Source organism: Rhinopithecus bieti, unplaced genomic scaffold (genome assembly GCF_001698545.2).
Source record: "Rhinopithecus bieti isolate Rb0 unplaced genomic scaffold, ASM169854v2 scaffold_4758, whole genome shotgun sequence".
Classification (NCBI taxonomy): domain Eukaryota; kingdom Metazoa; phylum Chordata; class Mammalia; order Primates; family Cercopithecidae; genus Rhinopithecus; species Rhinopithecus bieti.
Window position 1 is genome coordinate 747,450 of NW_016804504.1, and position 21,718 is coordinate 769,167.

General features: G+C 39.0%; 1 protein-coding gene across 1 annotated transcript in view; it reads left to right on the forward strand.

Annotated features, from left to right (window-relative positions):
• PPP1R21 (protein phosphatase 1 regulatory subunit 21) overlaps positions 1-21,718 on the forward strand; it is a 78,456-nt gene that overhangs the window by 39,475 nt on the left and 17,263 nt on the right. Inside the window, 5 exon segments of the mRNA XM_017868841.1 lie at positions 920-1,058; positions 6,215-6,307; positions 12,782-12,909; positions 17,271-17,423; positions 21,606-21,698. Of these exon segments, the coding sequence (XP_017724330.1) occupies positions 920-1,058; positions 6,215-6,307; positions 12,782-12,909; positions 17,271-17,423; positions 21,606-21,698 (606 nt within the window).

Below are 21,718 nucleotides of genomic sequence, written 5' to 3' on the forward strand. Positions count from 1 at the left end.
TTTTTTTTTTTTGCTTGATTACCTCCACATTTTAAAATGAATAGCTAAGATACTACATTTTTAAAAAACCTTATAATTAAGTTTTCCCAAGTAACTATTTAAAATCAAAAATGGTAAAATGCATTTTATGAATGTTAAGCATTTATTTTTAAGTTTGAGCCTCTAGATTGTAAATCTGTTTGGCTTTTGAAAAACTGTATATACTGGAAAAGATTTTCTAGATACTCTTGCTAGTATAAGTGTTAATAATACCAGTTCCTGTTTAATTCGTTTTCTTTAGGAATTTAGTCTGTGAAAATTTTTTCCTGTAAATATTTTAATGATTTTTAACATTTAGAATATTTAAAAATGTGGACGGGCACGGTGATTCACACCTGTAATCCCAGCACTTTGGGAAGCTGAGGCGGGCAGATCATCCGAGGTCAGGAGTTCGAGACCAACCTGGCCAACACAGTGAAACCCCATCTTAACTGAAAGTACAAAAATTAGCCAGACATGGTGGTGGGCTCCTGTAATCCCAGCAGCTCAGGAGGCTGAGGCATGAGAATGGCTTGAACCTGGGAGGCGGAGGTTAAGGGGAACCGGGGTTGTGCCCCTTTTCCCCGCCCTGGCAAAAGAGGGGACCCCTCTCAAAAGAAAATTAAAATATTCTAATGTTTTGTGCTGCTCTCAGGATGGAAAGATAATGGACATGTGCCTTTTTATCTGTTACTCCATTTAATTCTCTCTTATTCCATTGGTATTTGCAGCAAACAGTGTATGTATCATGATGTAAAAAAATGGAGCCATACAAATGAGATCAAATTCCTTTTTCTGCAGTTTCTCTCTTTAGATATAGTTATTTGAGAATTTAGTTGGCTGCTAATAGCTAATTGAAAATTGTTTGGGATGCTCACTTCTTGAAAATCTGCCTATTCCTAGTTTAGAAGAAGAATGTGAATCCTCTCTTTGCACATCTGCGTTAAGAGCCAGGAATCTAGAGCTGTCCCAGGACATGAAAAAAATGACAGCTGTGTTTGAGAAGCTGCAGACTTACATAGCTCTTCTTGCCTTGCCAAGTAAGTATGTTTGTTGCTTAGGGGTCAACTTCAAGGACTTAAGAGTACAAGAAGCTGGAAAAGGGAGATGGTTTAGCTAAGTAGAGTGAGAGGAGCATAGGATCTGGTGTCAGGAAAACTTGAATTCAAATACATTTTATGACCTTAGGCAAAACTCTTGAGCTCTCTGGACTTCTGGTTTTCCATTTATATGATGGAGTTAAATGTTGTGATTATTGAGTTAAATTAAGAATGTACGGCGGGGCCAGGTGACTCACACCTGTTATCCCAACACGTTGGGAGGCTAAGGTGGGAGGATTGCTTGAGGTCAGGAGTTCAAGACCAGCCTGGGCAACACAGGGAGACCCCCATCTCTACAAAAAATTTAAAAATTATCCAGGCGAGGTGTGGTAGCACTTCCCTGTAGTCCCAGCTACTCTGGAGGCTGAGGTGGGAGGATCACTTGAGCTAAGGAGGTCAAGGCTACAGTGAGCTATGATCACACCACTGCACTGCAGCTTAGGCAACAAAGTAACACTGTTTCTGAAATAAATAAGTAATAAAAAGAAAGTGTGTAAAATGTCAGACATTGAACATGCATTAAATATTAATTGCCTTCCCTTCCTTCCTCTTTTTTGTGTGGAAAGGAAAAAATGATAAGAATTTTTAGCAGCTTTCCAACAAGTAGCATAGGGGAGCTTTAGTAGTAAAAATGCCATTTGTTCCCGTTTGGCCTAACTTGAAAAAAAAGTATTTTCAGGGCTGGTCGCGGTGGCTCACGCCTGTAATCCCAGCACTTTGGGAGGCTGAGGTGGGCAGATCACCTGAGGTTAGAAGTTCGAGACCAGCCTGACCAACATGGAGAAACTTTGTCTCTACTAAAAATACAAAATTAGCCGGGCGTGGTGGTGCATGCCTATAATCCCAGCTACTCGGGAGGCTGAGGCAGGAGAATCGCTTGAACCCGGGAGGCAGAGGTTGCAGTGAGGTGAGGTTGTGCCATTGCACTCCAGCCTGGGCAGCAATAGCGAAACTCCGTCTCAAAAAAAAAAAAAAAAAAGAAAAGTATTTTCAGGTAACTGAATGGAGCTCAGTTTAAATGACATTTTAAGAATGCCATAATTTTCTGGTACTATGATTTTGGTTTAACAGCATTATTGTGATGTAATTTACATACCATACAATGTGTTAATTTAAAGTTTACAATTCAGTGGTTTTTAGTATATTCACAGGAATGTGCGTTGTCACTACAGTAAATTTTGGAACATTTTTATCAGCCAAAGAAGAAACGCTGTGTATTTTAGCTATCGCCCTCCTATTCCCCTGTTCCACCTCTCCCTAGCCCGAAAGCCCTAGTAATTTACATTCTGTCTATATATTTGCCAATTCTACCCATTTCATATAAATGGAATAATATAGTATGTAGTCTTTTCTGACTTCTTTCACTTAGCATCATGCTTTTTAAGATTCATAGAAGTTGTAGCTGTACTATACATAGTACTGATACATGTATCAGTACTCAATTCCTTTTTATTGCAGAATAATATTACATTTTATGGATGTATCACATTTTACTTACCCATTTGTCATGTAGTGGACATTTGGGTTGTTTCTACCTTTTGGCTATTACAAATAATGATGCTATTGACATTCATGTACAAGTTTCTTTGTGGACATCTCTTTTCATTTCTTTGGGGTGTATAACTAGGAATGGAATTCCTGGGTCATGTGACAACTCTGCTTAACTGTTTGAGGAGCTGCTGGAGTGTTTTCCAAAGTACTGTACCATTTTACATTCCTACCAGCAGTGTTTGAGGGTTCTAATTTCTCCACATCCTCTTCAGTGCTTGCTATTACTTGGTTTTTTGATTTTAGCTATTCTGGTGGGTATTAACTGGTATCTCGTTGTGGTTTTCACTTGCATTTCCCTGATTGCGAGTGATGTTGACTATGTTTTAATGTACTTATTGGCCATTTGTATATCTTCTTTGGAGAAATGTTTATTGAGATCTTTTCTCCATTTTTCAGTTAGGTTGGCTCTTTATTATTGAGTTGTAAGAGTTCTTTATGTATTATACATACAAGTCCCTTACTGGATATTTGATTTACAATATTTTCTTCCATTTTATAGGTTGTCTTTTAACTTTCTTGATAGTGTCCTTTGAGGAACAAAAGTGTTCAATTTTGATGAAGTCCAATTCTCCATTTTTGTTGTTGTTGTTGTTGCTGATGCTTTTGATGTCATATCTAAGAATCCACTGTCAAATCTGAGGTTATGAAGACTTACCCTATGTTTTCTTCTAAGAGTTTTATAGTTTTAACTCTTACACTTCAGTTTATGATTAATTTTGAGTTATTTATTTGTTTGTTTATTTATTTTTAGACAGAGTCTCACTGTGTCACCCAAGCTGGAGTGCAGTGACACACTCTCAGCTCACTGCAAACTCCGCCTCCCAGATTCAAGCGGTTCTCCTGCTTCAGCCTCCTGAGTAGCTGGGACTACGGGTACGCACCACTGCACCTGGCTAATTTTTGCATTTTTAGTAGAGATGGGGGTCTCACCATGTTGGCCAGGCTGGTCTCGAACTCCTAGCCTCAGGTGATCTGCCTGCCTCAGCCTCCCAAAGTGCTGGGATTACAGGCGTGAGCCACCACAGCAAGCCTCATTTTGAGTTAATTTTTGTATATGATGCCTGTGGCTATGCAGTTGTCCCAGCACCATTTGTTGAAAAACCTGTTCTTTCCTTATTGAATGGTCTGGGTACCCTTGTGGAGAATCAGTTGACTGTAGATCTATAGATTTATTTCTGGATTCTCAGGTCTATTTCATTGATCTGTCCTACACCAGTACCATAATATCTTGATTATTGTTGCTTTATACCAAATTTTGAGATCAGGAAGTGTGAGCCCTCCTACTTTGTTCTTTTTTTCCAAGATTGTTTTGGTTATTTGAGGTCCCTTGCAATCCCGTATGAATTTTAGAATCAGCTTGTGTCGATTTCTACAAAGAAGTCAGTTGGGATTCTGATAGGGATTTGCATTGAACTTGTAGATCATTTTGGAGAGGGTTGTGAGTTGAATTGTGTCCCCCAAAATAATATGTGAAGTTCTAACTATCAGTACCCGTATGTGTGATCTCCTGTGGAAATAGGATCTCTGCAGATGTCATCAAATTAAGATGAGGTCATACTGGATTAAAGAGAGTCCTAAATCCAATGAATGGGATCCTTATAAGGAGAGAGAGATTTGGAGACAGAGACACAAAGAATTTGGGATTTGGAGACAGAGACACGAGGGGGAAGGCCATATGAAGACAGATGCAGGGATTGGAATTATGCTACCACAGCCAAGTAACACCGAGGGCCAACAGAAGCTGGAAGAGGCAAGAAAGAATTCTCCCTTAGCGCCTTTGGGGAGAGTGTGACCCTTGCCAACACCTTGATTTTGGACTTCTGGCCTCTAGAACTGTGAGAGAACAAATTTCTGTTGTTTTAAGCCAACTTGTTTGTGGTACTTCATTAGAGCAGCCCTAGGAAATTAATACAGGGAGTATTGTCATGTAAGCTTAGTCGTCTGATTCATGAACATGGTATGTTTTCCCATTTATGTAGCTCTTTAATTTCTTTAAACACATCTTCTAGTTTTTAGCATATAAGTTTTGTGCCATGATATTGCTTCTCAGAGGATTCAGCCTTGGGCATGCACACAGTCACCCTGGGATGACGATGGTGGCAGGGCTCTCCTTCACTGTCTCCTTCCTTGATCACACCCACGTTTAAGCTCCGCTGATTGCTGATTGATTGCTCTCATTTTCAATATGCTGTGGGGCATCAGTTGTCTATTCAGGGAATCAATTCAGTTTGGGCTCTTTTATAGGTATACTTATAGACCTAGCGTACGCCTAGCAGGGATAGTTTTTTGAGATCAGTGTTTGAGCTTCATTCTGACCCCAGGAGGGCTCTTGTTAGCTATTTCTGTTTCTGGTTCTCTCTGGTAAACCAGCCAGCCCACAGTTTAACTTATATCTCTAATAAATCTACCAATTTCTTCTTCATTGCTTTCACAACAGCTATAATTTTTTAGAGTACACCCTTAGGCTTGAACTTCTCCACACCCTATTACAAATTAAGTCAGTTCCTTAAGAAGAGATTCAGAGCTCTTGTTCTAAGGCTTGCTTATCTCCTGGGCTAAATCTCTGGGGGCTGGGGACAGTGGTCATACTTTTCTCTAAGTGGCACCCCCTTGTTAGAAACTGAGCACTTAGTGGAGGGGTAGGCAGCAGCCCCGGTCTCCTTGGTCTGCCTCTTTCATGGTGGAACTCCTGTTGATGAGCTGGGGCAAGGGTGATCAGGGCCCCACTTTTCTTGTCAGCACCATGCCCAAGGTAGAGCCTCCATCCTAGGAGTAGGGGCTGGGTGAAAGAAGGGAAACATTCCCCGCCTCTGTCCACACTTGCTCAGAATTTAGCTTCAGTAACAGGTAGCTGGGAGCAAGAGGAGAAATCTAGACCTCTCTAGGAGTTGGGAGAGAGGAAGTCCTGTATTCTTGGCTATACCTATTGGGAATGGAGTTTCTTTCTCCCTGAGCTGTGGGAGGGAGGTAGTGATTCTTGGTTTAAATACCATAGACTCTCACTGTTATTACTGAGTTGTTACAGATTTTCTTGAGTAAATCATGTGCTGTGTTGCCCTTAGAACCGTTTCTAGAGACTTTGATTGTCCTTTTTGCAAATTTTACCGGTTTTGCAGAGGGCAAGCAGGTCCACAGAGCTCCTCATGCTGACATGGCAGAAGCAGAACTCTGTGATATTTGGGTAAGAGTGTTTCAGCGATGTTCAACAAATAATGTGTAGGGAATGAAAAATGTCTTATGTAATAACAAGGTAAAAATTCATAAAGACTTTCGTTTTACAAAGAATCATGACAGACTTAATCCTGCCTAACAACTGAATTTTGTTTCTCAACCATTAAATATTTGTGGACGTAGGAGATGCAAATCATTTAGATGTGTTTATGTGTATCACCATTATGTCTGAATGTATCTGCCAAGATTTTAAGAGCCATTATTTCTAGCATATTACAAGCAGTCTTCATTCTCTGTCTTCTCAAAAGTAGAGGGGTACAGTGGGCAGTCCATTTTTCAGGAAAATGCTTAGATTTGTGATTTTGATTTCCTAGGTACAGAGCCAGATGGACTCCTTCGGACAAACTACAGTTCTGTGTTAACAAATGTTGGTGCTGCTCTGCATGGATTTCATGACATTATGAAAGGTAGGCTTTGAAAAAGAACGTAAGCTTAAAACCTTTGCCCAACTTCCTTCGATCTGCCTGAATAAGATTTAAACAAACACTGCCAGGGGTAATAGACCCCAGATAAAGGCTTAGTAGCATTTGGCTTATGTTGAGTGCACAGCTCACTGCCTTCTGCTTTTCCCTTCTGCTTTATTTCTGGAGGTAAACGAAGTGCTGAAGAGAAATCCTTGTGTACAGTACTTTAGCCAGAAATACATTACACTGACTTTAGGCAGGTGTGTGAATTGTACGAAACCAGACATGCTATTCAGAGGCCTTTTGCAAAATACATTGCACTTCTTAGAGCCCAAGCACAAAGGAATTGAGGAAACCAAGGCTTCAAGTCCCCAGAAGGAATACACTAACTTTCCACCATCCTGTGCATTTTAATGTTTTAAGTGCCTTTTAAAGTCCTGTCTTATTGGGCATAGCCATAAGAAATGAAAGTCTGGTTTTACATTTTGGTCAGTTTTCAATTGCTTCTGTGCTCCTAAAAATGTAGTCTGCTGAAAGGCCGAGGGGAACCTTTTAAAGCATTTCATGTGCTTCTTAGTGTGTGATTCTGAGTCCTGACTAATCTACAACTTTGCAATTGCTTGTAGGTTTTTTTCCCGTTCTTTTCCTTTTAGAGACTGTTGGGGTAGGGAAAGCAGGGGAAGGAGAAGAGGGACAGAAGCAATCATTAAGGACTATTGGAAATAGTCCAGATGCCTAGATGATTCATTGTGTTTAGTTAACAATTAGTGACCAATTACTAATTGCACAGAATTTAAAAGTTATTTTTAAAAACCTAAAGCTGTGTTTCATAACATGGAAAAGAGGGATATATTGGGGGACCTGATCTATGGCACTGGGATTCATTCTTAGTCTCAGCAGTATTACCAAGCACCAGTTTACCATTCACACTAGAGTATGGGCCTTTCTATGGCTTGTATTCAATTATAAGGAATTTTATAATTTTTTTGAGATTGAGTTTCACTTTATTGCCCAGGCTGGAGTGCAGTGGTGTGATCTCCGTTCACTGCAGCCTTTGCCTCCTGGGTTCAAGTGATTCTTCTGCCTCAGCCTCCTGCGTAGCTGAGATTATGGATGCACACCACCATGCCCGGCTAAGTTTTGTATTTTTGGTAGAGATGGGCCTGGCTGGTCTTGAACTCTTGACCTCAGGTGACCCACCTGCCTTGGCCTCCCAAAGTGCTGGGGCTACAGGCGTGAGCCACTGTGCCTGATCCCAATTATAAGGAACTTTGAATGTCACTGTACTTACAGAATTAGCCTTGATTTCAGAAATCACAAGTTGGATAGGCAATATGGGTGGTAGTTAATGATATTCAACTCCAGTCCTACAGAATTTAGTTTGGTCTATAGAAAAATCCAAGAGATGTTGCTTTTTTCCTGTGCGGCTTTTGGTTTGAGGAGCTAAGACTCAGTTGTAGTCCTCTCTTCCAGAATTTTACTTAGCCTAGAACCAGGCCATTGAAACCTCAAGTACCTCTGTAGCTACAAGTTTTTTAGTTTTGTTTTAAAATGTTTCCTCTGCTGGCTGAGTGCAATAGCTGACGCTTATAATCCCAGCATTTTGGGAGGCCGAGTGGGAAGATTGCTTGAGCCCAAGAATTTGAGACTAGCCTGGGCAACATAGGGAGACCCTGTCTCTACAAAATGAAACAATAAAGTGAAAAAAAAATAAATTTTCCTATGCTAATACAGGTTGAACATTCTTAATATGATAATCTGAAATCCAAAATGCCTCAAAATCTGAAACTTTTCAAGTGCCATCATGACACCACAAGTGGAAAATTCCACACTTGCCCTCATATGACATGATAAAGTTGTAGTCAAAACTTAGTTTCATGCACAAAATTATTAAAAATATCGTACAAAATTACCTTCAGACTATATGTATAAGGTATATATGAAACATAAATGAATTTCTTATTTAAACTTGGATCCCATCCCCAAGATACCTTCTTATGTATACGCAAATATTCCAAAATCTGAAGAAATCTGAAGTCCAAAACACTGCTGGTCCTAAGCTTTTTGGATAAGGGATTCTTAATTTATTGGATGATAGCTTGGTCTCAGTGTAAACAGAGGGATTTATAAAAATATGTATCCGACATGGAATTAAAACAGAAGTGACTTAATTATTTAACAAGTGGCATTTTGTTTTGTAAAAGAGGAGTATATGTAGTCACTTCCAAATGTTGAAGGAGCTGAGAAACCAAAGAATGAGGCAGACAAATCCACTTTGTTGGTATAGGGTGATTTATTGGGGTAGTTTATAGACAGAAGAATGGTGTTGGGGCAGTCATAAGACAGGAAGGTCTTTGTACTGCAACCTCCCAGGCACAGGGCTTATATCTTGAGGGAAAAGTACATGTGCTCTGGAAGGAATGTGTAAGTGGGTAATCACAGCCTATGATTTTTTGTAACAGTATCAAGGGTTGTTTTGGAGGAAACTTATAGTGAATACATGTTTTTATATAAAGAGTAATATATCAACTAGACATTTTGGAGGTATTCCCAGACTCGGGGTTAGCCAGAAGTTATATAGCAGATTAGCATTTAAAAGAAAGACAGTTTTTTTTTTGTTTTGTTTTGTTTTTTATGATTTCGACTTTATTCTAAAGTGACTATAGTATAGTCTGTAGTTGTAGTTATGAAAATATATAGACCAATGTTTCCCAAAGTTTAGTATATATACACATCATCAGATGACTTTTTTTTCCCCCTAACTTTTATCTTAAGTTCAGGGGTAAATGTGCAGGATGTGCAGGTTTGTTACATAGTTAAATGTGTGCCATAGTGATTAGCTGCACAGATCATCCTATCCCCTAGACAGTAAGCCCAACATCCATTTGTCATTCTTCCTGATGCTCTCCCTCCTCCCATCCCCCACCCTCCATCAGGCTCCTGTCTGTCTTGTTCCCTGGCATGTGTCCATGTCTTCTCATCATTCGGCTTCCTTTGACAAGTGAGAACATGCAGTATTTGATTTTCTGTTTCTGCATTAGTTTGCTGAGGATAATGGCCTCTAGCTCCATCCGTGTACCTGCAAAGGGCATAATCTCATTTCTTTTTATGGCTGCATAGTATTCTGTGGTGTATATGTATTACATTTGCTATAAAATAAAGATACTTTTTTTTTGAGATGGGTCTTGCTCTGTCACCCAGGCTGGAGTGCAGTGCTGTGATCTTGGCTCACTGCAATCTTTGCCTGCTAGGTTCAAGCGATTCTCCTGCTTCAGCCTCCTGAGTAGCTGGGACTACGGGTGTGCGTCACCATGCCGACTCATTTTTTTGTATTTTTAATAGAGACAGGATTTCGCCATGTTGGCCAGGCTGGTTTCAAACTCCTGACCTCAAGTGATCCGTCTGCCTCGGTCTCTCAAAGTTTTGGGATTATAGGCGTGAGCCACTGTACCTGGCCCAATGTCAAAATCCGAAAATTCACAGGAAACCATAAAAGGGGCCTGAATAGCCAAAGCAAACAGCTCAAACAATAAAGCTGCAGGCATCACATTAACTGACTTGTACTGCTTTATAAAGTCATTTAGCAAAGTAGTGCACGTAGTATTTTATCCTTCTCTACCCTCTTCCTTGTAATGTACAATGAGAAACAGAACAGAGTACACATTGTTCCAACCCAAAGTGCTGGGATTATGGGCTTGAGGTACCGCACTGGCCAAGAGTGTCTTTATTTTAAATGCTAATCAACCATGTAACTTCTGACTAACCCTGAGTCTGGGAATGCCTCCAAAATGTCAATTTAATATATTACTCTTTCTTATTTTTTATTTTTAAAATTTCTTTTTTTTTTTTTATAGAGGTGGGGTCCTTCTGTGTTTTCCAGGCTGGTCTCAAACTCTTGGACTCAAGTGATCCTTCTGCTTCAGTCTCCCAAAGTGCTGGGATTACAGGCATGAACTACTGTGCCCAGCCTAATATATTACTCTTTATATAGGAATACCTATTCACTGTAAGATTCCTTCAAAACAAACTTTGATGCTATTACAAATCATAGGCTGTGATTCCTGTAGCCACCCACACATTCCTTCCAGAACACGCATACTTTTTCCCCAAGATATAAGCCTTGCATTTGGGGGTTTGCCATGCAGCGATCTGTTTTGCAACCACCAAAGACCATGCTTCTGTCTGTAAGTTCCTCCTAGTAAATCTTCCTATACCAATAAACTGGATTTGCCTGCCTCCTTCTTTGATTTCTCGGCTCCTTCAGCATTTGGGGGTTGTGCTGCAAATACAGCCCTTTCAAGGAACATATTCTAAGTGATAATTGTTTGATCTTTAGTCTCAGAGGTCTAAAGTTGGTAGACTCATGGGAAACATAAAAGGAAAAATAAATCTATGGTCTAAGCCACATGATTCTTTTGTACATTTTGGAGTTAAAATTTAATGTCAAGAAACACGCTAAATAATTAAAAATAAACTTTTTTTTTTTTTTTTTTTTAAGACAGAGTCTTGCTCTGTTGCCTAGGCTGGACTATAGTGGCATGATCTTGGCTCACTGCAACCTCCTACTCCTGGGTTCAAGCAATTTTTGTGCCTCTGGCACCCGAGTAGCTGGGATTACAGGCACATGCCACTACACCCAGCAATTTTTGCATTTTTAGTAGAGATGGGGTTTTGCTATGTTGGCCAGGCTGGTCTTGAACTCCTGACCTCCAGTGATCTGCCCACCTCGGTCTCCCAAAGTGCTGGATTACAGGCGTGAGCCACTGCATCCTGCCAAGAGTAAACCTTTTGATTGCGAGAATGACTATAATCAAGCTACAATAGCATTATTCTTAGTATTGTCCTTTTTTCATGAGTACCTCAATTACCATCAACCAAGATTGCTTACCAGCCAAATTGTATTATTATAACATTGTATACTTCCAGTAAAATATTGAGTAAAACTGATGTGTAGAAAGAAATGTTTGTTAGGGATGAGCAAGTTCTGTATGCAAAAAGCATTCAGTACTTACAGACTGTTTGGTGGGATGTCAATTAGTTCAACCCCTATGGAAAGCAGTATGGAGATTTCTCTCATTTTTAGAGTTCTAAAAATAGAATTACCATTCGACCCAGCAATCCCACTACTGGGTATTAACAATCCCACTATTATGTTCACCATTTGGCTGATGGGCTCAATAGAAGTCCAAACCCCAGTATTACACAATATGCCCGCATAACAAACCTGCACATATACTCCCTGCCTCTAAAATAAAATATAGAAAACTTAACAAAAAACATTCAGCATCCTAATTGAATTTTTATATACTTGGACATCTTATGACTATATTGAGGATAATTTCTTTTCAAAAATATATTGAATGTAATAGTAATGTGCCAATTGGTTGGTTCCTTTTCTGTGACAGCTGTGCCATAGTAATATAATATGTTAACAATAGGAAAAACTGGCTAACAGGTGTAATGAAACTCTAAAACTATCCTAAGTCAAAGGCGTATTTATACAAGTGTATATAAATATAGGAATATATTAATTATTTTTAAATTCCCTAGTTTTAAAACGTTAGTGAAAATAATCTCATTCATGGACCATAGTAATCTTGAGTTAAAATATCATGATCATTTCAGGTTAAATCTCAAATACTATTTCTTTGCAAATAGTCTTATTTCCTCCATTAATTATCTATAGTCTAAAATCAACTAAATTTCTTGATTCTGAATGAATGATATTCTCTGTGTACAAAATGGCTATAAAAATTTTCATGTTTTGTGATTTACGTATGTAAATATATATAATTGTATATATTAGCTAATATATACAATTGTATATACAATTAATATATTATTAACTAATATATGCAATTATATATAATTAATATATATGTGTATATATGTATGCCTCTTCTATGCTTTCCTAACTACAGGCCTTTATTGTAATATCCTTGGACTGGAGATGGTTGCACAGGAAGCCAGGCACTGGAGTATCCAATCCGTATTTGGCTGTGCAGATATTTCTCATTGCTGGTTAGGGTGTGCACTAGAAAACTAGCTACGGTCCAGTAAGGATTGTGAGACATTGTGGTTGTGTTGGCTATTCCTTTCCAGCCTCTTGGGTTGTTTATATAAGTACAAGATCTTTTCTCCTTGATGCCTGTTATACTATTAAAACAGTGGTTTTTAACTGGTAAATACTGGTCAGGATCATTTACCCAATGTTAGAATTAATACTCCGATGAGGAAATCTTGGTAGCTGTAGTAAAGACAGCCAAGGTGGTGTTCAGAGATCCTTACTTCTCTCTGTTCTTTCCATGTAGATTTGTGACCTAATTGATATTCAGTGCAATCCTGACACTTGAGACCATTCTTTGTCAAATTTACTTTATAAATTTAGAAGAATAGATGTGAGAAATGAATGGGGTGGTTATCTGTATGTGACTTACATATAGACAATAATGAATTTTCATTTAATTGGTTTTATAGATATTTCCAAACATTATAGTCAAAAAGCTACAATAGAGCATGAACTTCCAACAGCAACACAGAAGCTGATAACAACTAATGACTGTATCCTGTCATCAGTAGTGGCGTTAACAAATGGAGCAGGAAAGGTAATTCTTTTCTGGCTTATATTGATGTTAAAACTCTTAAATATGTGCTTTTTTCCTGAATGACATAGGAAAATGGATCTGTAAAAGGATTTTGGAATATAAGGGTTTAAGGTAAAATAAAGCTGTCTCCCTTTCCTCTGCTTCCTACCCAGTATTTACTCTGACATATTATTTTAAGAAAGGGATCTCTCGCTATGTTGCCAGGCTTGACTCAAACTGCTGGACTCAGGGGAGTCTCCTGGGTGGCGGGGACTATAGGCACATGCACTGCATGCTGCTTCCCTACCTAATGTTTAAAGCAATATGACAATGACTGTTGAGCATTTGTCTTGAGTGTATAGATCACTCCCTGTTTATGTTTTAATGCAGTATTGGATGATTAGAAGATTCTAGGTAGTCTCAATATAGATCCTTGTACATATGAAGGGTCTGCCATATACAACACCGGGAACATACAAAAAAAGAAAACAAACCCACCACAATATACGTTCCATTAATATTTTGTTTTTTTCCTCCTAGTGTTTTGTTTTTTTTTTTTTTTTTGGTAACACTTGTGATAATACTACCTCTGTGGTTTTGTATCTTAACAAGTACTTTAAAGTGACTTCAACGTGTGTCTTTTCGTTGAACCTTTAGTAGTAGGTCATGATCGTCTGGATCATTAAATACTTAATTTTCACTGTAAACTGACTAAAGTGCAGTTTCTTTAAGAATCCTTTGATAAGCCAGGTGCAGTGGCTAACACCTATAATTCCAGCACTTTGAGAATCTGAGGCGGGAGTATTGCTTGAGCCCAGGAGTTCAAGACCAGCCTGGGCAACATGTCAAGACCTCATCCCTACAAAATTAAAAAATTAGCCAAGCATGGTGATGTGCGTCTGTGGTCCCCGCTACTTGATTGACCCAGGAGGTTGAGGCTGCAGTGAGTCGTGTTTGAGCCACCACAGTCTAGCCTAGGTGACAGAGCAAGACCCTATCTCCAAAAAAAGAGAATGTTTTGGTCATGGATATTCCTGTTTCAGCAGAAGTTATATTCTCAGAGTGTGCGTTCATGTGGCTGTCATCAACAACTTTAATGATTAAGATTTCTCTGAGAATGTCCTACATGTATAAAATCAAAAGGACTGTGTTCAGAACTATCTTAGCCCATTTATTTCAGCAGACTGAGCGTGATTTCCAAAGGAAATGCTTATCTCTGTGTCTGTCTTTATATACTATTCTGCTTCTGACAGGTTGACCATAATAGGAACAAATATTCTTCAAGTGATTTACAAGTCAGAAATGATCATAAATCATGTTAGACATTCCAGTGTCATCTTTTTCAAAGTTGAACTGGTCTTGTGACCACTTGCTATAGTGTGGGGTCGTGATTAAAACGTGTTATCTTTAGATTCTGTCAGCTTACAGATCTATGTGGACAGGATTCCTGAGCCAGAGGAACATCCCCATGGCCTTCTTTTTCACCTCCTTCATCCACGGCATGCCAGATGCTTTCGGAGGATAATCCTAACTTTGATTCAGTTGAGAAAAATTCTACAAAGAGAGAATGTTGGTATTTTATGAATCTTTGTATTTGCCAACTGTTTTTTTTTTTTTTTGAGACGGAGTCTCGCTCTGTTGCCCAGGCTGGAGTGCAGTGGCGCCATCTCAGCTCACTGCAAGCTCCACCTCCAGGGTTCACACCATTCTCACGCCTCAGCCTTCCGAGTAGCTGGGACTAAAGGCTCCCACCACCGCTCCTGGCTAATTTTGTTTTGTATTTTAGTAGAGGCGGGGTTTCACTGTGTTAGCCAGGATGGTCTCGATCTCCTGAGAACTCTGAAATAATTAAATACTTGTATATTTCATAGTTTATTTTAGCGTTACTTTGCCTGAAACCATAAAATGTCATCTCAAGGAAAGGTATCTGATCTTCACTCTGGAATTTTAATAAATGGTTTTCAACTAAAATGTTTGAACTAATGTTAGTTGGTGTCAGCTTAATACTAAATACTTAGCTGATATGATTTGATTAACCTAATTTTACAGTTCGTAATTTCTTTAAGAGCCCAGTAGAAGAGTGTAGTATATTCATATTAAAGAAAGTCTGGAAAATGTAGAAATATTAGAAAAAAGAAAATAAACCTCACAATATACTACCACGATCCAAATGCAAACACTGTGTGAATCCATGTCATTCACAAGGACTATATAGCTCAAGGTTTTTGGAATCCTTACTTTATTGAATACTACCTAACATAGAATTTCATTTGATATAGTAAAATATCAGTGAAAAATATAACCTTTCAGACCATTAGTAATTAATTTTGACCAATTTTGCCAAAGTAGAATACTCTGTTTTACAAATTACTTTTTAAAATTTACCAAACTACAGTATTCTTTAATTTATACAAGACTGTAACTTTTCTGGCTAAAGCATTTAGCCAGAATGGGAGGCTCAGGCAAGAGGATTACTTGAGTCCAGGAGGTTGAGGCTGCAGTGAGGCCTCCTGCCTCAGTCTCCCAAGTAGCTGGGACCACAGACGCACACCGCCATGCCTGGCTAATTTTTCAATTTTGAAGAGTTGAGGTCTTGCCATATTGCCTAGGCTGGTCTTGAACTCTGGGCTCAAACAATACCCCCACCTCAGCCTCAAAGTGTTGGGATTACAGGTGTGAGCCACTGCACCTGGTTTATCAAAGGATTCTTAAAGAAACTGCACTTTGGGCTGGGCGCAGTGGCTCACGCCTCTAACCCCAGCACTTTGGGAGGCCGAGGTGGGTGGATCACGAGGTCAGGAGATCGAGACCACGGTGAAACCCCATCTCTACTAAAAATACAAAAAAAATTAGCCGGATGCAGTGGCAGGCACCTGTAGTCCCAGCTACTCGGGAGGCTGAGGCCAGAGAATGGTGTGAACCCAGGAGGTGGAGCTTGCAGTGAGCCGAGATCGCGCCACTGCACTCCAGCCTGGGGCGACAGTTGAGACTCCATCTCAAAAAAAAAAAAAAAAAAAAAGAAAGAAAGAAACTGCACTTTGGGCTGGGCATGGTGGCTCACCTGAGGTCTGGAGTTTGAGACCAGCCTGGCCAACATGGTGAAACCCCGTCTCTACTAAACACACAAAATTAGACCAGGTGCAGTGGCTCACACCTGTAACCCTAGCACTTTGGGAGCCCGAGGCGGGCAGATCATGAGGTCAGGAGTTCGAGACCAGCCTGACCAACATGGTGAAAACCCGTCTCTACTACAAATACAAAAATTAACTGGGTGTGGTGGTACATGCCTGTAATCCCAGCTACTGGGGCAGCTGAGCCAGGAGAATGGCTTGAACCCAGGAGGTGGAGGTTGCAGTGAGCATAGATTATGCCACCGCCCTCCAGCCTGGATGACAGAGCAAGACTCTGTCTCAAACAAACAGACAAAAATACAAAAATACCTGGGTCTGGTGGCAGGCATCTGTAATCCCAGCTACTCAGGTGGCTGAGGCGGGAGAATCAGTCAAACAAACCCAGGAGACGGAGGTGGCAGTGAGCCGAGATCATGCCACTGCACTCCAGCCTGGGCAACAGAGCGAGATGCCGACTTAAAAAAAGAAAAAGAAAAAAAAAAAGGAAACCACACTTTGGTCAGTTTGTAGTGAAAATTAAGTATTTAATGATCCAGATGATCATGATCTACTATTAAAGGTTCAATGGAAAGACACATGTTGAAGTCGCTTTAAAGTACTTGTTAAGATACAAAACCACAGAAGTAGTATTATCACAAGTATTACCAAACACTAGAGATTCAAAATCATGGCTCAGAAAGTTATAGCAATAGATCTTTGTGGCTGCTTACATAGAGTTAACAAATGTTAAATCTGTAAATGACAGTCTACTGAATTTTCAGTCTTTCTTTTCTGTATTTGTAATTTATAAATTGAGATTTATAGAATTAAATTTAAATGGAGGTTACATATTCAAGATACTATGCTATATCTTCTGTTAGAATATGAAATATTCGAAGTTAAAATACAAATGGAATCTAGAAATCCAAACATGGATATTTTAAGAACAGTGGCAGAAATCAATGAGGTAAAGAGCTCATGAAAGTCACCTACAGAATAAATGAGTGTCAGTCTTGGTTTTCAGGAAGAATAGAAATTGTTAGAAAAGAACATGTCAGAAATTTGTTCTATTTATACTGGTGTCCTCTTTTTATTATAATCCATTGCCTAGGTATTCTCAAATAAATAAGTGTGGGCTTTGGGGCAGGTGTTGGAATTTCATTTCCATTTCCGTTCTCAACATCTTTAAACTTCGCTGCAAAAAGTATTAGATATATATTTTAGATATATTGTTGGAAAACAAAATCTATTTTCTTGTCACACGATGTTTAGATTGCATCCTTCTTCAGCAACAATTTGGACTACTTCATTGCTTCACTGAGCTATGGACCTAAGGCAGCAAGTGGATTCATTAGTCCTCTTTCAGCTGAATGCATGCTCCAGTATAAGAAAAAAGCTGCTGCCTATATGAAGTCTTTGAGAAAGGTTTGTTAGCTGCTGTTAATGTTTAAATCACAGGAAACATCAGGAATCATTCTATAGAATGGCAAGAGGTTTTCTGCAGTTTATATTGCTGACATTTTATATGATATTGGGGTGCAGGTTGTTGGTGGGTGTTGGGGGAGGACTGTGGGGAAGAGGAGGTGACAGGACCCAGACTTTACCTGATAAGCAGCATTGCCTATATTCATAGGCCATGTTGGACTCATGTCCCAAGTGCCTGATAGAGTGCCTGGAGTGAGGTAGCCAGGCAAACAGTAAATATTGAACTTCAGAAACTCTTAAACTTGTGGAAACAGAAAAAAGAGAAATAGGTGTGTGACTTTTTTTCTGAATAAGAATATGTAGTTGTTGCAAAAAAAAAAAAAAAAAAAAAGAGAAGATACTACAGTACATTAAGAAGAAAATTGTGGTCACCTGTAATCCTGCCACCCAACTGTAGCTACACTTGACTTTGTTAGAAAACAATATATTTATGTCCAAAAAATGTTAGTATATGTTGTGAGTGCATGTGCACACACATACTATAAAAAGCAGAATGTATTTCGGTACATGGACTGTTTTAGAATTTTTTTTCTCTTAATGCATTGAGGATATATTTATATATATCTCAAACATTGTATCTATAAAATACATGACTCAAGGGACATCATTAAAAAAGAATGAAAGAAATAGGAATAATAAAATATAAAATATAATATAAATTACTATTATATTTTTTTATTTTTTAGCTGCTCCTTGCGGAGCAGGGCTAACTTATAGACAGTGCACCCAGAGCTGCCAGCTGTCATCATTATTTATAGTGTTTCCTTCTGTAAATGTATAATTTAATTAATTCATTGCTGGTAGATATTTAAGTTGTTGCCTGTTTTTCACTGTTACAGTGTAGTGCTACAGTGGATATTCTTGCACATGCAATTTGTGCATTTTACTTTTTTCTCTTCATTTCTTTAAACATTTTAACTATGCAGTGCATAAACACATTCTTATATTAAATTCGATCATTACAGGTAAATTATAATCCCTAATTCCAGTTCCTCTCTAGAGGTAACCATAGTTATCAGTTTGATGTGTAACCTTTCAGGCTCTTTGAGCATTTATAAGCATGCAATCTATAAACAATACACAGAATTTTTCTTCCTTCCTTCCTTCACTTTTCTTTTGTTCTTTTCTCCTTTTTTCTTTTCTTGTCTTTTTTTCTTACCAAATGCATGTTTCATTGTGCAATTTGCTTTTTTTCTTTAAAATAGTGATTTAGAGACTGTCTCTAGCATTACATGTGGTACTCACTATATTCCTTTTAGATATGGCATAGAATTCTATAATATGGATGTTCCATAGTTTGTTTAGGTTTCCCTTAATTGGTAGGCATTTAGGTTAATTCCACTTTTTTGCCATTACAATAATACTGCAATGGATAGCCTTGTAAATGGTTCCTTGGGCACATGGGTGGAATATGAGAAGTAGAATGTTGTAGGCCATGTGGCTTGTACATTTTAAGTTTTAATAGTAGTTGCCAGTTGTCCTTCAAAATGGGTACTCTGAAGGATACTTCCCACAGTATAAAAGCTACCTATCTCCCTATGTGAATTGCTGGTTCAAAGTCTGTGAATGTTTCAAATTTTGGCATGTTTTTCCAGACTATACTCCAGGGAGGTTACCTATTTATAGTTTGCCAGTAGTAGAAATATGAATTTAACCCATGCATTTAATATTTGTCCATCTCAGAAGTTTCTTGCTGTTGTTTTGGTTTATATATCTTTGCTTGTTAATGAGATGGAACATCCTTTCATGGTTATCACTTGTGTTTATTGTATAAATTCTCTATTCAGGTCATTTACCTATTTTTAAATAAATGTTTCTAATTAGGATTGAAAGAGCTCTCTCTATATTAAGAATGTTAATTTTGTGTTTATGTGGGAAATATTTTCCCTAGTTTGTTGTAGTAGTTTTCAAAATAGAAGTTTTATTTTGTATCATCAAATAGGTCTTTTCTTCATGGTGATCATTCTTAGCCAGGGTTACTTTCCAAGGTAGAAATAGTCACCTCTATTTTCTTCCAGCATTTTGCAGTCTAAATTTTACATTTGGACAGGCAGCCTGTAGTAGCTGGAAAAAAATGCATAAATAAATAATTTTTAGATTTGGATCTTTAATTCAACTAGAATTTATTCTGATACAAGATGTCAAAGAAGGATCTACATTACTTTTTTCAATAATTAGCTGGTTGTTTTTGTGTCATTTATTTAGTCCATCTTTTCTTCAGTCAGAAATGCAATATTTGCCACATAATAAATTTTTATGTATGCTTTTGTTTGTTTCTGGATTTTCTATTCTGTTCTTCATCTGTCTATTTTGGTGCAAGTCCATATGGTTTTAGTTAGTGTAACTTATACTGATGCCCCGTGACTTATGATGGAATTACATCCTGATAAGCCCATTGTATGTTGAAAATATTGCAGCTGGGTGCAGTGGCTCATGCCTGTAATCCCAACACTTTGGGACGCCAAGGTGGGAGGCTCACTTGAGCCCAGGAGTTCGAGATCAGCCTGGGTGACATAGGGAGACCTCGTCTCTACAAAAAAAAAAAAAAAAAAAAAAAAAAAAAAAAGCCTGGCATGGTGGTGCATGCCTGTAGTCCCAGGTACATGCTTGGGAAGCTGAGCTGAGGCAGGAGGAGCCCTTGAATCTGGGAGGTCAAGGCTGCAGTGAGTCGTGATCACAGCACTGCACTCCAGCCCAGGGTGACAAAGTGAGACCTTGTCTGAAAAAAAAAAAAAATGTCAAAAATGCATTTAATGTACCTAATCTACCAACCTAGCCTGCCTTAAATGTGCTCAAAACATTTACATTAGCCTACACTTGGGCAAGTCATCTAACATAAAGCCTATTTAATTAAATTAATTTATTGTTTTATTTTTGAATCAGAGTCTTGCTCTGTCACCCAGGCCGGAGTGCAATGGTGCAATCTTGGCTCACCACAACCTCTGCCCCCTGGATTCAAGTGATTCTCCTGCCTTAGCCTCCCACAGGCTTCTGCCACCACGCCTGGCTAATGTTTTTTGTATTTTTAGTAGAGACAGGTTCACCATGTTAGTCAGGCTGGTCTCAAACTCCTGACTTTAGGTAATCCACCCGCCTCGGCCTCCCAAAGTGCTGGGATTACAGGCATGAGCCACCGTGCCTGGCCTTATTTATTTATTTTTGAGATGGCGTCTCACTCACTCTGTCACCCAGGCTGGAGTGCAGTGATGCAACCTCTGCTCACTGCAACCTCTGCCTCCGGGGTTCAAAGGATGCTCCTGCCTCAGCCTCCTGAGTAGCTTGGATTACAGGTGTGTGCCACCATGCCCGGCTAATTTTTGTAGTTTTAGTAGCATCAGGGTTTCACCATTTTGGCCCAGCTGGTCTGAAACTCCTGACCTCAAGCCATCCATCACCTCGGTGTCCCAAAGTGCTAAGATTACAGGAGTGAGCCACCAATCCCGGCCAATTTTATAATAGTGTTGAATATCTCATATAACTTACCAAATACTGTACTGAAAGTGAAAAACAGAATGGTTGTATGTATGAGTTATTCAAAAGTGTGATTTCTACTAAATGCATTGATTTTGCACCATTGTAAAATCATCAGTCGAACCAAGGTAAGTCAGTGACAATTTATAATTGTTATAAATTATTTATTATTTTTCCCTTTTTTTTTTCTTTTTGAGATGGAGTCTCCCTCTGTTGCCCAGGCTGGCATGCAATCGTGCAATCTCTGCTCACTGCAACCTCCGTCTCCCGGGTTCAAGTGATTCTCCTGCCTCAGCTTCCCTAGTAGCTGGGACTATAGGCGTGTGCCACCACACCTGGCTAATTTTTATATTTTTAGTAGAGACAGGGTTTCACCATATTGGCTAGGCTGGTCTTGAGTTCCTGACCTCGTGATCTACTCGCCTCGGCCTCCCAAAGTGCTGGGATTACAGGCGTGAGCCACCGTACCTGGCCTATTATTTTTCTTTTAAAAAATTATCTTTCTTTTCACATGTACTAAAGAAAATAGTCTACTTTGACATACATCTGAACTTATTGTCACACCTTGTTTAGCATTCTTTGTGTATGTTGGATGCAGGGGAGGGGTGATACAATATTTTTTCTTTAATTCTTATGATGCTTTTTTCATAGCCCCTCTTGGAGTCTGTGCCTTATGAGGAAGCACTGGCAAATCGCCGCATCCTTCTCAGCTCTACTGAAAGTCGAGAAGGCCTTGCACAGCAAGTATGGGACTGGGAAAATCA